Below are 18,585 nucleotides of genomic sequence, written 5' to 3' on the forward strand. Positions count from 1 at the left end.
TTAGTTTGAGACTTCTGATGTGAAAGAAACTACTTCTAGCGAAGATGGTGAAAGCAGCAGTCGCATTCCCGTACGTGAAAGGCGGAAAGTTTAGAAACCTAGAGAACTTAAACGAAATTCAATTCAATTAGAAATTGGAGGCACAAAGCGTTAAGTGGGGACGATAAATTATTACAGATAGTGACAGGTCACGATTGTGCATATGCACCAATTTTTTTGGTCAGCTCACAAATCATCAAAAAGTTGCGTACTAAATTGTTTTAATAAACCGTGCGAAAGACGAACTCAAGATGGACTACACGCAGATAGAGCAATCAGATTAGCCAGACGTTAGCAGAGGGGCGAATGTGAAGAATGAAATCCAGTTTGTATTAGTACAATAAATGCTGTATTTGAGTTGAAGTTATCAGACAAAATGACTGACGCAGGCATTTTTTATGAAATCTTTCTAACAGCAGACAAAATACCTGTTTTGTGACGAAGAAAGTGGCAGTTCCAACAATGAGACACGTGGAAGGATGGCTGGCCAAACGTCCACAAACAAAATAAAAAATGTGAGACTCGTGCCGTGAAACACGAAAGAGTGAATACTGGCTTAACCATTACGGAAAAAGAGAAAGGAAAATTTTACACATCTAAGAATTCTGTTTTTTAAAAGCTTTTTCGGTTTACCAAAAGTCGGAAAACTGGAAATAGCTTTTTTTGCAACAAATCTTTCAACTGTTGCTTATTTCTTTGTATAGCACTGCAGATGTCTAATAGCATCAGGTGAAACACGTACAGTGAAAACAGTAACAAAACGTTCAGCTACAAAATCCGAATAGGATTGCATTCATTGTTAGCTGCAATACAAGAGTCGGCGAAGCAGAAACTGAGGAAGAATGGCGAAAATAGTAACGATAACAAAGTAATAAAGTGTTTGCTGCTAGTTGCGGTATCTCTCGACAGTTTTTAATGGGCCTACATAATTTCCTGAGCTCCCCACACTGGATAAATTTATTTTAAAATGAATGTGGACACGTGAAGCTTACGCGAGTGATCCGCGTGGCTCTCGTAAAATCCCCGCGGACGGCGACCCCTCTCCGGTCCCGTCACCTCTCCGCCGGCCTTGGCACGTGGTTTCCCCCGCGGCCGCCGCACGTGCGAAACCCCCGGTCGGTCGGCGGAGCTGGGCTGTCCTGTGCTGTGCTTGGCCAAACCGTCTTTCCCCGATCCTCGCCGCCCCACCACTGGAAGTGCCGCTGCCGGCACAGGGCACAGTGACGTCACAAACGGCGCAGCAACACGTTAACAACGCTCGTCCGGCGCGGCGGTTTAAGTAATCCGGCGCCCGCAGGCGGCTCACAGTTTAAAAAGAGGCGGCAGGGCAAGGTGAGCCGGTGTGAGCTGTCGGCACGAGGGGCGGCCAGCAGGAGGCGAGTCCAGAGCGACAGGCGGGCAGCAATGCTGGTGGTGCAGTTCCTGCTCGCGGCCGCCGTGCAGCCGAGTGAGTAGCCACGGCGGGCGCCGTCGCGGTCGCGTGCGACTGGTGGTACGCTTACGGCTTCAGAGGCTGTGCGACAACTTGGCAAACAGCCGCCACGACTCGTCAAACGTTTAGATTATTTTATAGTCTCTTTTCATTACTAGTTTCGACGAAAACGTTCACCAGATGGCTGTAGTACATTAATACCACGAATTATTATTCACCTGGTACATCTTTGAGCAACAATATAAAAAACTTTTAATCGATAAACAATGGAAAACAGCTAATACCTCAACTCAATTTAAATCATTGTAGATGTATGCGCCGTCTATTTCCAGCGTTTCTTCCGAAAACTGACGTTTCCACGGACCGTAGTACAAAACTTCAATTTTGAATATAAAATCTGCTTTCACCGCCTCACTAGATAATTTTTAAACCTGAAATATGGCACTGGCCACCATAATATATATATATATATATATATATATATATATATATATATATATATATATATAGTGTGTGTGTGTGTGTGTGTGTGTGTGTGTGTGTTTCACACGGACACATTGTGGGTGGTTCTGTAGATTTTACAGCAACTTTCACGGAGGACACACCTTTCTAGCTTATAAGAACGGGATACACTGCTGTATGACAAGGAAATGAAGCGCCAGCAGTGATAATTTCATGAAATTTCTTTCATTAGTGAAAACCTGACTTTCGGTCATCTACACTCACTTTCCGATGACGAACTCGGCTTAGGGTCACTTTGCATGGAACAGAAAGAAAGACCAAATTTAAATTTACGCTATGTACACAACTACAGTGCGTGTATGTCTGTAATACCAGTATACTTTCTCTCGCTACTAATTAGTAACGACCTCAGCTGCTTTATCGTTTCTATCATTTTCTCAGCTTTTGCAGAGACTGTTGTAGCGTACACAGTGCCTTTGTAAGATAAAAGAAACGATCAGCGACTTTTCTATGCTCATCTAAAGCCTCTGTCATGCCAGTTGCAAAATTCACTTTTCCTACATTCTACATGTGCTCCATCGAAAACTATGCAATGACTTAAAACAGAATTATTCCGTGATGATGTCACACACTTTCTGGATTGATGGACAAGGGTAAACGTATCAATTTCACGAAAGAGACCCAGGTTCGGAAACCGACGAGTGAAAACTCTTCTGATACCTCTGACAGTAGTATACATGTTCCGGCACTGCTGTTGCTAACATTGTAGGGTTCATGACTTTCAGAGGTGGCAGCAAGGACTAAAACAAGGAAAAAGCTTCTAGTAAACATGGGCTCTAAAATTTATACCTTAAGAGTTATGAGCACTTGCTCATCTTCGCTACTATAAAACCCGTCTATTGTACTAGAGTCCATATTTACTACACTTTTCTTCTTGTCTTGGACCATATTTGTTGTGGTCTTCATCCAGAGGCTGGTTTGATGCAGCTCTCCATGCTACTCTGTCCTGTGCAAGCCTCTTCGTCTCCGAATAACTACTGCAGCCTACATCCTTCTGAATCTGCTTAGTGTATTCATCTCTTGGTCTCCCTCTACGATTTTTACCCTCCGCGCTTCCCCCCCAATAATAAACCGGTGATCATCTAGTCAAGCTGGGCCACAAATTTCTCTAATCTCCAATTCTATTCAATACCTCCTCATTAGTTATGTGATCTACCCATCTAATCTTCAGCATTCTTCTGTAGCACCACATTTCGAAAGCTTCCATTTTCTTCTTGTCTTAACTAGTAATTATCCATGTTTCACCTCCATACATTGATGCACTCCATAGAAATACCTTCAGAAACGACTTCCTGACAAATCTACAATCGGCGTTAACAAATTTCTCTTCTTCAGAAACGCTTTCCTTGCCATAACCAGTCTACATTTTATATCCTCTCTACTTCGACCATCATCAGTTATTTTGCTCCCCAAATAGCAAAACTCTTTTACTGCTTTAAGTGTCCTTTTCTAATCTAATTCCCTCATCACCCGATTTAATTCGACTACATTCCACTATCCTCGTTGTGCTTTTTGCTTTTGTTCATGTTCATCTTATATCTTCCTTTCAAGACATTGTACATTCCGTTCAGCTGCTCTTCCAGGTCCTTTCCTGTGTCTGACAGAATTACAATGTCATCGGCAAACCTGAAAGTTTTTATTTCTTCTCCAGGCACTTTAATTCCCACTCAAATTTTTCTTTTGTTTCCTTTACTGCTTGCTCAATATACAGATTAAATAACATCGGGGAGAGGCTACAACCCTGTCTCACTCCCTTCCCAACCACTGCTTCCCTTTCATACCCCTCGACTCTTAGAACTGCCATCTGCTTTTTGTACAAATTGTAAATAGCCTTTCGCTCCTTGTATTTTACCCCTGCCACCTTTAGAATTTGAAAGAGAGTATTACAGTCAACACCGTCAAAAACTTTCTCTAGGGATACAAATGCTAGAAAGTTGGGTTTGCCTTTCCTTAAACTATCTTCTAAGGTAAGTCGTAGGGTCAGTATTGCCCACGTGTTCGAACATTTCTACGGAATCCAAACTGATCTTCCCCGAGGTCAGCTTCTAGCAGTTTTTCTATTCGTCTCTAAAGAATTCGTGTTAGTGTTTTGCAGCCGTAACCTATTAAGCTGATCGTTCGGTAACTTTCACACCTGTTAACACCTGCTTTCTTTGGAATTGGAATTGTTATATTCATCTTGTTTGAGCGTATTTCCCCTGCCTCATACATCTTGCTCACCAAGTGGTAGAGTTTTGTCAGGGCTGGCTCTCCCAAGGCTGTGTCAGTAGTTCTAATGGAATGTTGTCTACTCCCGGGCTCATTTCGACTTAGGTCTTTCAGTGCTGTGTCCTGCTCTTCACACAGTATCATATCTCACATTTCATCTTCATCTACGTCCTTTTCCATCTCCATAATATTGCCCTCTAGTGCATTGCCCTCGTATAAACCCTCTATATACCCCTTCCACGTTTCTGCTTTCCTTTCTCTGCTTTGGACTAGTTTTCCATCTGAGCTATTGATATTCATAGAATTGGTTCTCTCTTCTCCAAAGGTCTCTTTAATTTTCCTGTAGGCAATATCTATCTTACCCCTAATGATACATGTTTGTACATCCTTACATTTGTCCTCTAGCCACCCCTGCTTGCCTGCCGTGGTGGCCAAGCGGTTCTAGGCGCTTCAGTCCGTAACCGCGCGACTGCTACGGTCGCAGGTTCGAATCCTGCCTCGGGCATGGATGTGTGTGATGTCCTTGGGTTAGTTAGGTTTAAGTAGTTCTAGGGGAATATGGACTGGGGGGAGGGGGGGGGGGGTAAGTAATGAAAGAGGAAGCCGCCTGGCAGAATTTTGTACAGAGCATAACTTAATCGTATCTAACACTTGTTTTAAGAATAGTGAGAGAAAATTGTATACGTGGAAGAGGCCTGGAGACACTGGAAGATTTCAGATAGATTATATAACGGCAAGACAGAAATTTAGGAACCAGGTTTTAAATTGTTAGACATTTCCAGGGGCTGATGTGGACTCTAATCAAAATTTATTAGTTATGAACTGTAGACTAAAACGGAAGAAACTGCAAAAAGATAGGAATTTAAGGAGATAGGACCTGGATAAACACAAAGAACCAGAGGCTGTAAAGGGTTTGAGAGAGAGCATTATGGAACGATTGACAAGAACAGGGGCAAGAGATACAGTAGAAGAAGAATGGGTAGCCTTGAGAGGTGAAATAGTGAAGGCAGCAGAGGATGAAGTAGGTAAAACGACGAGGGCTAGTAGAAATCCTTGGGTAAAAGGAAAGATATTGAATTTAATTGATGAAAGGAGAAAATATAAAAATGCAGTAAATGAAGCAGGCGTAAAGGAATACAAACGTATGAGATCGACAGGAAGTGCAAAAAGGTAAGCAGAGGTGGTTCGAATGGCTCTGAACACTATGGGACTTAACATCTGAGGTCATCACTCCCTTAGAACTTAGAACTGCTTAAACCTAACTAACCTAATGACATCACACACATCCATGCGCGAGGCAGGATTCGAACCTGCGATCGTAGCGGTCGCGCGGTTCCAGACTGAAGCGCCTACAACCCCGGCCGGCAACTATTAATTACTTTTGAGTGTATTTAGTGCATAAAACGCAAAACAATTAAATTGACAATTACTCCAGTCGTGAAGTAGACGCTAAAAAGCAAAGATATACACCGATAAGCCAAAACATTATGATCACTTTCCACCGCGACTTTGGATGCCGCCTGATGGCGTTACGGGCACGTGACGCGATAGCAAAAGTTCAGTAAGCGGAGCAGGCACGGAAGGGGGACCACCCTAGCGAAGATATGGGCTGCAAATGCGGAAATACAATGACTTGCGACATTGATAAACGGTAGATTATTATTACGCAGAGCTTGTGAATGTGTACCTCGAAAACGGCTAAGCTGGTCGAATGTTCACGTGCTACTTGCTGTCTGAAGTGTCTACGGAAAGAGGTAGAAGGACAGTGAAACTACAACTAGGTGCTAAACAGGAGGACGTCCAGGACTCTCCACACAATGTGTCGTTTGGAGGCTTGCCTGCTCTGTAAATTAGGATGGATGGTGATCTGTGGCATCTCTGCTGGTGCACGCCCAAGTGTTACGGAGCAGACAGTTCATCGCAAATTGTTGAGCATAGAGCTCCGCAGTAGACCACCCCCACGTGTTCACATGTTGGCCCAACGACATCGTCAATTACGATTGCAATGGGTATAGGACCATCAGGATTCGACCGTCGCCCACGGCGATGACATCTTTCAGCAGTATAACTGTCTGTGTCTCGGAGGCAGAACCGTGCTACAGTGCTTTGAGGAGCATTATAGTGAACTCACATTGATGTCGCGGCGACCCATCTGGGTCGCTGTCGGGCGCCATCACCGCGTACGCAAATCAGCGGCCCGTTATTTATTATACGACTTCTGCGTAGGAGGCATCTAATGCCACATACCTCCACAAAGCTACCAACAAACTGCCGGATGTCTGATACGCAGAATCAGTGATGTACGAGGGTTATTCGGAAAGTAATGAACGATAGGTCGCGAAATGGAAACCACAGTGAAAATCAAAACTGTTGTATTTGCAACAGTTAGCTACAACTTCCAGCTACTTATCTCCATAGTCGCCGATCCGACTTAGACGTTTGTCGTAGCGTTGTACAAACTTTCCAATACGCTCGTTATAGAAGGCAGCCGCCAGCGCTTTTCGCCAATTCTCTACGCTGGCCTACAGATCGTTGTCTGTGCCAAAATGTTGTCTTATAGCCAGGGTTCTTGTGAGTAGAGATGAAACTCAGATGGAGACGATTACGGGCTGTATTGTGGGTAATCAATCATTTCCAATTGAAAACGATGCAGGAGCATATTCATTGCCCCTGCAGAATGCGGCTGAGAATTGTCTTGTAGAAGAAAGCACACGACAGTTATTTAATGTTGGCTGCATAGCTTCAGGCAAGATTACTCACCAGGCCCTCGTACTTTGAGGGAGACAATATTGTTATAGGTGCCTTTATGTGCTCCCTGTGTGCTCAGAACTAAAAAGAACGACGTAACGGACGTACTAGAGACACTGCCCAACACATTTGTGCAAAACTTCATCGGATTTTCACTGTGGTTTCCAGTCCGCGACCGATCGTTCCTTACTTTTCGAATAACACTCGCATTTCGTTCCAATGACGGACAAACAAGTTATTAGGCAGGTGGTTAAAGTATTTTGGCTCATCAGTGTATATTGCGTATATTATAAAACAAATGTAGAGATGAGAATATTATCGGTGTGTTGCGAACTACAGCAGGCAAAACACAGTGGCAAGAGAAAACTCGTTAAATGTATTCGAAAGATATTAAGAGCGTATTCTGACGTAAATTATAAATGATGCACTAATCTATTTATTCTTCAATTGTGAGTAGCACTGAAATGCGGGTAGTGCACGTTACATTTTTATTAAGTTCGTGTTTCACACGTATTTTTTGAAGAAACCAATAATTTCGGCTGTAAAGCATGTAATATATTCAAAAGCAACAGGAAGGAGGTACGTGGGCTATTTGATCAAAAGTATCCGGACACCTGGCTGAGAATGACTGACAACGTGATGCTGGAATTCAATATGGTGTTGGCCCAGACTAGGCCTTCATGACAGCTTCTACTCTCGCAGGAATACTTTAATCAGGTGCTAGAAGGTTTCTTGGGGAATGGCACCCCATTCTTCAAGGAGAGGTATCAATGTCCGTCGGTGAGGCCTGGCACGAAGTCGGCGTTCCGAAACATCCCAAAGTGTTCTATAAGATTCAGGTCAAGACTCTGTGCAGGCCAGTCCATTACAGGGATGTTATTGTGTAATAACCACTCCGCCACAGGCCGTGCATTATGAACAGCTGCTCGATCGTGTTGAAAGATGGAATCGCAATCCCCGAATTGCTCTTCAACAGTGGAAAGCAAGAAGGTGCTTAAAACATCAATGTAGGCCTGTGTTGTGATTATGGCACGCAAAACAACAAGGGGTGCAAGCCCCAGTCATGAAAAACACGTCCACACCACAACACCACCGCCTCTGAATTTTACTGTTGGCACTACACATGCTGGCAAAGGACGTTCACCGGGCATTCGCCATACCCACACCCTGCCGTCGGATCGCCACATTGTGTGCCGCGATTCGTCTCTCCACACAACGTTTTTCCACTGTTCAATCGTCCAATGTTGACGCTTCTTACACCAAGCGAGGCGTCCTTTGGCATTTACCGGCGTGATATGGGGCATCCGCTCGACCATGAAATCCAACTTTTCTCACCTCCCACCTAACTGTCATAGTACTTGCTTGGAATTCCATTGTAATGGTCTGGATAGATGACTGCCTATTACACATTGCGACTCTCTTGAACTGTCAGCGCCGCGCGGGATTAGCCGAGCGGTCTAGGGCGCTGCTTCATGGACTGTGCGGCTGATCCCGGCGGAGGTTCGAGTTCTCCCTCGGGCATGGGTGTGTGGGTGTTTGTCCTTAGCATAATTTAGGTTAAATAAGGTGTAAGCTTAGAGACTCATGACCTTAGCAGTTAAGTCCCACAAGATTTCAGACACATTTGAACACTTGAACTGTCGGCTGTCTGTCAACAGACGAGGTCGCCCTGTACGCTTTTGTGCTGTACGTGTCCTTTCACACGTTTCATAAACACATCGGAAACAGTGGACCAAGGAATGTTTAGGAGTGTGCAAAGCTCGCGTACAGACATATGACCCAAGTTCAAAAATGGTTCAAATGGCTCTAAGCACTATGGGATTGAACATCTGAGTCGTCCATCAGTCCCCTAGAACTTAGAACTGCTTAGACCTAACTAACCGAAGGTCATCACACACATCCATGCCCGAGGCAGGATTCGAACCTGCGACCGTAGCAGCAGCGCGGTTAAGGACTGAAGCGCCTAGAACCGCTCGGCCACAGCGGCCGGCATGACCCAAGTGACACCCAATCACCTGACCACGTTCGAAGTCCGTGAGTTCCGCGGAGCGCCTCATTCTGCTCTCTCAGATGTCTAATGACTATTGAAGTCGCTGATACAGAGTACCTGGCAGTAGGAGGCAGGACAATGCACCTAATATGAAAAACGTATGTTTTCGGCGGTGTCCGGATACTTTTGATCACATAGTGTATATTTCGCATATGCTGTGGAAATTCAGCTTCACTCTGCTTAGGACAAATGTATTAAAGTTGAATTCATAAACTCGTAATATCTGTCAAATATTTTCACATATAAGAGGCGATCACAGAGTTTCTGTTTGAGGGCGTTGCTGCAGCGTATATGCAACGTAGCGCCTCTCTGATGCGGGTATAAAAGCACCTACATGTAGGCAAAGGGATTAGTGTGGCATTCGTATCTTTTCGACGAGCGCTTGGTAAATGCGGAAACGTAAACTATGGCGACGTTATTACTAAATGCTTCCGAACAGGATAATGTAATTCTTTTCTTGGCTGCCGAAGGACAAGCGTGTAGACATCCATCGGAAGAAGACGAATGCGTATGGGGCAGTGTATCTGTTGAAAACCACCATTGTGGAATGGTGCACCAAGTTCTCTGCTGACTGCTATTCGACATAAGACGCCGGTCGATCTGGTTGCCAGCTTCGTGCTTTACAGGAACGAGAGTCTGAAAGCGTAAACGATGCAGTGGTGACATCCATCGTCCCCTCGTCCCAAGAAGTGTAAGAACCAGGCATCTGAGGGAAAGGTGATGTTCACCCTGTTCTTACGGATGCCTATTGGTTATTGATTTCAAGGAACCAGGTGTGTCTATCACGGTGTTGCGCAACAATGGAGATATTACGGCGCGCAATTAAGCTGAAACGTCTGGGAAATATGCGACAAATGGGGTTGCTGCTCCCTAATAACGCGAGTCCCCATATCGCAAATGTCGTAAATCAGACCCGCCCTAAAGTCTCGATCCCTCGCTGGAGGACGAGCTTTTGCAGCAGGGAGTTCCGGGCTTCTTCGCGCAACAGGTCACGGTGTTTTACCAAACCAGTACCTTCAGCCTGGTGCGTCAGTGTTCAAGGCGATTTTACCTGATTGGCATATACCGACTGTGGACTGTGCAGCCTTGGAACGGAAACTCTGTGATCGCCCCTTATAGTTAATGCTGGTTACCGAGTTAGGGTTATATTTTTACTTTTGATGTCAGTTCGACAGTAGTGTCGCATCTTTCAACTCACACCTGGTGTTTAGTGTACACTGCGGGTATCTTTCCTTTGTAGCTTCGCAGTGTGCCATCAATACATGCCAAAACTTGTGATGTTACTGTGAAATCAGGCTGTTCAGCGTACAACTTCTAATGATGGCCCAGTCACTCAAAACATTTGCGATTGTGCTTGCCTGTGCGCTCGAGTACTTCGCTGCACATGGTTCTACTGGAGGTTATACGCACTCACCTCAATCTGGCTTTTGAACTGATTGATGCACCGAGCAATAATGGGACCTACATAGTGAAGTGGAATCCGTACTACGGTACAAATTGGTATTTGTCACATTCATTAATAATTGTCACACAGCAACGTATTGGAAGATAGAGATTTTTAGCAAAGCGCACTTGGAGAGATTTATCCCTCGAACGAATTCGTAAGACAGGTGATGTATTAGCCTACGATGAAGTACCAGTAGTCTTCAAAAATAACAGCGAAGAAAGCATGGAATCGCAGAGCGTGGGGAGAGACAGACTGATCCAGGAAAATGTACGTCCGTCCAGCGCTATCGGCTAACATACTGGATGATAGGACGATAAAATGCTGTGCGGACGGGCAAATGACGTCATACCAGCTACGAGAGCGCAGCGGCGGCAGAAGCAGGCGGGCGCAGCGGTTGTTTTAAGCGTGGCCTCCGCAGCGGAAGTTGGTCAGTACTCGTTGGACTCCCGCGCACTACCGGACACCACCGGCCATTCGACATGTCGCCCCTGTTGTCTTTGCTTCTGGCAACGGCGCTTCAACTCACCGACATCGCCCGTGAGTAAATACCATGTTTAATAATGGCTGTTGCTGATGTAGTTGTTATTTTTCTTCAGTTCGAAACATCGTTTGATACAGCTCTCAACGGTAGTCTATCCTGTGCAGCCCACTTCCTGTGCAGCCCACTTCATCTTAGCATAACTGCAACCTTCGTCCATTTGAAGCTTGCTTACTGTAGTGAAGCCATGTTCTACCTATTACAATTTTTAGGCTCTCCCCACACTTCCCTCCCTTGACAAATTGAAGATTCTTTGATGAGTCAGGTTGTGTCCTATCAATCGCTTGTTCTAGTCAAGTAGTGCCACAAATGTACTTTCTCCTCAAGTCGATTCAGTACCAGCTCATTAGTTATCCGATCTACCCATCCAATCGTCAGCATTCTCGTGTGGAGTGATATTTCAAAAGCTTCTATTCTCTTCTTGTTTGAACTGTTTATCGTTCAAGTTTCACTTTCTAACCACACTACATTCTAGAAACAGTCCTTCAGTTCATATTTTTCAGACACGTTTTTGTTGCTTGCGTTTGCACTTAATGCATCTTTACCTGGAAATGTTCACTAATTTTGCTATACAACGAGTAAAACTTTTCTGCTACTTCGGTAATCTATTTCCTAATTTAACTATCTCAGCGTCACCTGATTTAACAGGACTACATTGTATTACTTTTGTAGTTATTCATCTTTTAACATCTTTTCACGACACTACCCATTCCGTTTAACTGCTCTTTCGGGTCCTTTGTCGTCTCTGACAGATTTAAGTGTAATAGTTAAAACTCGAAGTCTTATTTCTTCTCCCTGAACTTTAATTACGTTTTTCTCTACGGGTTCTTTTCCTGCTTGTCAGTGTACAGAATTAGAAATTTGTGGTAAGGTCTTATGGGACCAAACTGCTGAGGTCATCGGTCCCTAAGACTATACACTACATAATCTAACTTACACTAACTTACGCTATGTAGAACACACAAGCCCACGACCGCGGGAGGACTCGAACCTCCGACGGGGCAGCCGCAAGGACCGTGGCAAGTCGCCCGAGACCGCGCTACCCCGCGCGGCCAATGTGCAGAATGAACAACACGGGAAACAGTGTGGCTTGTGTACAAGTTACAGCCAATGTTTCGGTCCTCGTATATTATTTCCGCTACCTTCGGAATTTCAACATTATCTACAGCTACACTAGTTGCTGTAAATGCGTCACCAATTTCGTTTTTTTTTTTCGTCATCTCGTTTCTTTTTCTTGATAGAAAGACTGGCGAAGACGCCCGAGAAATCGTCGCTGGGGTCCCGTGTGCCATGCGAGCGAGTTGGGGCAGTCTTCGTCCTCTGTAGTCCACCTAGTGCATTGGTTCACTACACTTCCATAATTACTGTTTTTGCGACTGAGGATTATGAAATAATCAATGTATTTAAGCTTCTCAGTGATATGGACAGTGTTGAATTGCAAGTACAGACGCTTTTATATATCAACCAGGGAATGGACGCTCAATATCCGTGCGACTTTTGAGAAAAAAAATGTTACACTGCAGAATTAACAGAAGCATAACTGACAAGAATGAGCACTGAGACTGTTGCGCAAATATCCATTTATCGATGAGGATAAAATGTTGTGCGAGAACCATTTCAAATCAGACACTGATCGATCAGTTCGACTTTTGAAAAAAAAAAATTTAATAAAATAAAAAAAGGATGGAACGCTGTAGAATTAACATAAGCATAACTGACAAGAATGAGCATAGAGACTGCTGCGCAGATACGCATTTATGGATGAGGATAAAATAATATATGATAACCATTTCAAATCAGACACTGATCGATCAGAGACACTTTTTTTTTTTCCTCCTTCAAAAGTTGCGCAGTATGAACATTGAGACTTGCGCAAGTTCGCATTTTATCGAGGAGGATAAAATGTTGTATGAGAACCATTTCAAATCAGACACCGATAGAAAGGCTGTACCGGTACTTCTTAGTAATGATTATTTACTGTCTTTTAATGTATTCACCACAATTACGAAATCGTAATTAGATTAATTGCGTGAATCCAAAGTATCACGTTTAACATACGAAACAGTCTCTAACCTGGCCATAGCATATCATTGGATCATACCTGAAACAGCTTACTGGGACACTGACACTTGACGGAAAATAAATCGGATGTAATCCACTGTGGCAGGGTGTGGGTGGCTGTTCACGAACATTTTCGCGAAAATTTAATTGTAAATTTCTGTAACTGCTAGCATATGCATTAGATTCTCGGCCCATGCGAAATCTTTCCTCTTAATTACGAAGGAAACGGAAGGAGAGTTAACAATCGGAGGATTTAGGAAATCACACACTTTCGGAAAATAACTTTCACAGGGGGCGAACATACAGATGGAGCGATATGCACGTCATTGTTCTTACAACCGCAGACCGAGGCTTAGGCGGAATTCTTATTAATCTTGCCTGCATATAATAGGCCACGTGAAATGGACCACTGCGTTTCGTTTTAATAACTGGAAACAGTCATGTATCACTTTCCTTCTTGGAGGAGGAAACCACGTCGCCCCGAGGACTGAAGTCGTCGAACAAGTCTCGACGGGTACACTTGGGCAAGCAGCGAACCTGCCCGCCGTTCCCGCTGTTCCGGCCCGTCATTCCCCGTGACTGCTCTCCTCGTCGAGACGTGGATTGCTGACGCGATCAGCCGTGAAGACACGCAACCAATAGAGCTGTGCAGAAAAGAAAAACACCACCTCGGCAGTCGCTCTGTTTCCAGCTGACCACCGACTCAACAGGTGGCGACGCAGTGACCTAGTTTACAAAGGCCGCCGTGGCGGAAACCCATTCAGTCTCCGAAAGCGAGATGAATTCAAGGTTTCATTCAAGTGCCAGAGGTGAGACCAGCCTCTTCAGCTTAGTTACTCACTTCCAATAAAATCTCGACTGAGTAGTAGAACTGCGAGGATTAATGCATTTTGTATGTCGTCTGTTCTCAGATGAAAACCGCATTTAACCGAAATCTCTTTCAGCTTGGGAGCTACCCAGGGTGGTCCATTGATAGTGACCGGGCCAAATATCTCAAGTACGTGGTATCTCTTAACATTCCGCCAGTACAAACGATATTTGCTTCGTGATACATTACCCGTGTTAAAATGGACCGTTTACCAATTGTGGAAAAGGTCGATATCGTGTTGATGTATGGCTATTGTGATCAAAATGCCCAACGGGCGCGTGCTATGTATGCTGCTCGGTATCATGGACGACATCATCCAAGTGTTCGTATCGTTCGCGGGATAGTTACGTTATTTAAGGAAACAGGAAGTGTTCAGCCACATGTGAAACGTCAACCATGACCTGCAATAAATGATGATGCCCAAGTAGGTATTTTAGCTGCTGTCGCGGCTAATCCGCACATCAGTAGCAGAAAAATTGCGCGAGAATCGGGAATCTCAAAAACGGTGTTGAGAATGCTACATAAACATCGGTTGCACCCGTACCATATTCCTATGCACCAGGAATTGCATGGCGATGACTTTAAACTTCGCGTACAGTTCTGCCACTGGGCACAAGAGAAATACGGGACGAGGACAGATTTTTTTGCACGCGTTCTATTTAGCGACGAAGCGTCATTCACCAACAGCGGTAACGTAAACCGGCATAATATGCAATATTGGGCAACGGAAAATCCACGATGGCTGCGACAAGTGGAATATCAGCGACCTTGACGGGTTAATGTATGGTGCGGCATTATGGGAGGAAGGATAATTGGCCCCCATTTTATCGATGGCAATCTAAATGGTGCAGTGTATGCTGATTTCCTACGTAATGTTCTACCGATGTTACTACAAAATGTTTCACTGCATGACAGAATGGCGATGTACTTCCAACATGATGAATGTCCGGCACATAGCTCGCGTGGCAGTTGAAGCGGTATTGAATAGCATATTTCATGACAGGTGGATTGGTCGTCGAAGCGCCATACCATGGCCCGCACGTTCACCGGATCTGACGTCCCCGGATTTCTTTCTGTGGGGAGGGTTGAAGGATATTTGCTATCGTGATCCACCGACAACGCCTGACAACATGCGTCAGCGCATTGTCAATGCGTGTGCGGACATTACCGAAGGCGAACTACCCACTGTTGAGAGGAATGTCGTTACACGTATTGCCAAATGCATTGAGCTCGACGGACATCATTTTGAGCATTTATTGCATTAATGTGGTATTTACAGGTAATCACGCTGTAACAGCATGCGTTCTCAGAAGTGATAAGTTCACAAAGGTACATATATCACATTGGAACAACCGAAATAAAATGTTCAAACGTACCTACGTTCTGTATTTTAATTTAGAAAACCTACCTGTTACCAACTGTTTGTCTAAAATTGTGAGCCATGTGTTTATGAATATTACAGCGCCATCTATCACAAAGCGAAAAAAGTGGTCCAACTAAAACATTAATATTTCTTTATGTACTACACGAATATGTAATAAAAAATGGGGGTCCCTATTTTTTAAAAACGCGGTTGACATCCGTTTGACCTATGGCAGCGCCATCTAGGGGGCCAACCATAGCGCCATCAGGTTTCCCCCTTCAAGCTGGACAAGTTTCGTCCTTTGTAGTTTTTTCGTTTGACGTTTATTTCGTGAGATATTTGGCTCGGTCACGATCAATGGACCACCGAGAGAGAGAGAGAGAAATGTGAAGGATTATTTACATTAAAGCTCTTTTTTTAAAAAAACTGGAGTAATCTACTTTTTTTTCTATTAGCTTATGCAGGGACTCTTCCCCTCTCCTGACATACTCTGCAACAGATAAGCTGAATTTCGTTGTAGTACAAGCGGTCTGACTGAGGCAGAAACAAGTTTACCAATGAACTCGACATGTAAACTGAGGGACCTTATAGTAGACGAAGTGAAAGAATGTTTTTATCTTACAAACAAATTGATACATGACAAACGAAGCAAGAAGCACAACTGAAACAGACTAGCGCTGGCAACAAGAGCATTTCTCCCAAGTCTACTAGTATGAAAGCCTGGACACAATTTGAAAATCAAATTTTTCAGAATGTACGTATAGAGCAGAGCGTTTGTAGGTAGTTACTCATAGACTAGAAAGAGAGTCGGAATAGCAGAAAACCGAAGCGTTTGACATGTGGTGTTACAGAAGAATGTTACAAATTTAGTGGCGTGATCACAAATGTCGAGAAGTTCTGGCAACAAACGGCGAGGAAAGATATATGCGGAAAACGCAAACTATGTAAAGGATTAGGCTGACAAAATGTGTGTTAAAACCTGAGGAATTGAGGGGAAACATTGTAGGGGAAGACGGGCGGGAAACGTACAGGGTGACTCTGTGATGACGTTACAGACATTGAGGGCTGATGAAGAAGGGGAAATGTACCAATTTGGTTCGGAAACGACCTAGTCGAAAGTTGTATGCTAAAATCGTGGATCTCTCCTACTGCAAGCTCTTTGCTTTCCATGTTTTGGGAGAAGGTTAGTACGGATCAAAACAAGAAATGTTCAAATGTGTGTGAATGTAAGCGACCAAACTGCTGAAGTCGTCGGTCCCTGGACTTACAGACTTACACACTACTTGCTCTAAAATGCATGCCTTAAGAGATATGAGGATATGTTCATCTTAGCTACTGTGAAACACATCTTTCCTCCTGAACAAATGCTCATACCTCTTAAGGTAGACATTTGGGAGCCCCATGTGTAATGAACTATGTTTTCTTGTTTTAGTCCATACCACCTCCTTCCAAAATATGGAAAGCAAAGATCTTGCAGTAAAAGACGTCCCCTGTAACAGATATCAGAGCGATTTTTGTTTTTAAATTTCGACTTCGCTTCCAGACGAGGGTTCCTTTTCTGAAATTGATACATTTACACTTCTCCATCATCCCTACAACTTTTTAACGTCATCACCGATTCACCCTGTATAATTAATGACGGCAGAGGAGAGTAGATCTTGGGGTGCTCCATCAAACCAACCAATAAACTGATGATTGGTTACGGTGTTTACTGCTACTATTTCATCCAGTTCCCCGATTTGAGCCACTTGCCCATTCCAAACTTGATTGAAGTACACGGTGGGAGATTAAGGCTTCAACACGCTAGAACAATGTTTGGCAGAGTGTATTCTTTCGGGAGGCAGCACTTCCGCCAGCCGCCTAACTTTGCAGACCCGGACCGGTGCCCTGAGATGGTGACCCGGGCGCAGTGGGGGGCGCGGCCGCCGACGGCCCGCGAGACCATGAAGACGCCGGTGCCGTTCGTCGTGATCCACCACACGTACAAGCCGGGCTTCTGCGCCACCACCGAGGACTGCAAGAAGGCCATGCGTACCATGCAGGACATGCACCAGTTCCAGCACAAGTGGAACGACATCGGCTACAAGTGAGTATGTTCTCTCATCTGGTCGTGATAAAACGATACTTGTGAATGGACCGAGAACTTCTCGGTAGGCAGGGCGCGTCATTGTATCCTGGATGCAGTCTTCCACAGGTGTGGAAATAAATTCTGCCAAGCTACAGGGATGGATGTTGGGACCGCTTCTATTCTTATTGCATACCAACCAGTAAACCTTCGATTCTTTAAAGCATCGAGCTTCCATGCATAAAACGTATTCAAGTTTATAAGCGAGGAAAAGTCTGAAATTATCCTTAAAGATTGTTGGAAGTCGCTAAGTGGACCAGTATTAGTCTGGGAAATTTGCGTCGCGTTTTAAGCGACAGCGGACTTTTCACACATCTCAATGTTTATGACGCCATATTTTGTTAACTGTGTCGTAGAATGATAATTTTGCAGGTACATTCAGTAGTATATGTGGATACTGATAGAATTAATAGTAAATAAGTAATAGTTTAAAACGTACGCGTTTATAGTCCGCGTATCTGTGCGCGGTGTATTACGCTGTCTCAAGCCAAACACACAGTTCGTAACTGCAACATTTGTCTTATTGTATTAAAGTTTTAATATAAGATATATGTCTTAATGAACTGATTATGAAAGCATGTTACATTTTTAAATTCGGTCACTACGAGAAATACAGGGTGATTCAAAAAGAATACCACAACTTTAAAAATGTGTATTTAATGAAAGAAACATAATATAACCTTCTGTTATACATCATTACAAAGAGTATTTAAAAAGTTTTTTTTTTCACTCAAAAACAAGTTCAGAGATGTTCAATATGGCCCCCTCCAGACACTCGAGCAATATCAACCCGATACTCCAACTCGTTCCACACTCTCTGTAGCATATCAGGCGTAACAGTTTGGATAGCTGCTGTTATTTCTCGTTTCAAATCATCAATGGTGGCTGGGAGAGGTGGCCGAAATACCATATCCTTAACATACCCCCATAAGAAAAAATCGCAGGGGGTAAGATCAGGGCTTCTTGGAGGCCAGTGATGAAGTGCTCTGTCACGGGCTGCCTGGCGGCCGATCCATCGCCTCGGGTAGTTGACGTTCAGGTAGTTACGGACAGATAAGAGCCAATGTGGTGGCGCTCCATCCTGCTGAAATATGAATTGTTGTGCTTCTTGTTCGAGCTGAGGGAACAGCCAATTCTTTAACATCTCCAGATACTGTAGTCCAGTTACAGTGGCACCTTCGAAG

General features: G+C 44.2%; 2 protein-coding genes across 10 annotated transcripts in view; one reads left to right on the forward strand and one right to left on the reverse strand.

Annotated features, from left to right (window-relative positions):
• The window catches only part of LOC126419883 (trichoplein keratin filament-binding protein), a 791,911-nt gene that overhangs the window by 320,272 nt on the left and 453,054 nt on the right, over positions 1-18,585 (reverse strand). The window contains exon 1 of one of the 9 annotated variants that reach the window (XM_050087145.1): positions 1,032-1,255. The exons of 7 other annotated variants lie outside the window; for them this stretch is intronic. The gene's annotated coding sequence lies outside the window, so the exon portion shown is untranslated. Of the gene's footprint in view, positions 1-1,031; positions 1,256-18,585 lie in introns of those variants that run through there. One more of the 9 variants, XM_050087141.1, reaches the window with a different exon arrangement.
• LOC126418803 (peptidoglycan-recognition protein SB1-like) overlaps positions 1-18,585 on the forward strand; it is a 143,892-nt gene that overhangs the window by 117,694 nt on the left and 7,613 nt on the right. The window contains exons 3-4 of the mRNA XM_050085738.1: positions 1,281-1,486; positions 17,149-17,362. Of these exons, the coding sequence (XP_049941695.1) occupies positions 1,281-1,486; positions 17,149-17,362 (420 nt within the window). The remainder of the gene's footprint in view (positions 1-1,280; positions 1,487-17,148; positions 17,363-18,585) is intronic.

This window comes from Schistocerca serialis, chromosome 9 (assembly GCF_023864345.2).
Source record: "Schistocerca serialis cubense isolate TAMUIC-IGC-003099 chromosome 9, iqSchSeri2.2, whole genome shotgun sequence".
NCBI classification, from domain to species: domain Eukaryota; kingdom Metazoa; phylum Arthropoda; class Insecta; order Orthoptera; family Acrididae; genus Schistocerca; species Schistocerca serialis.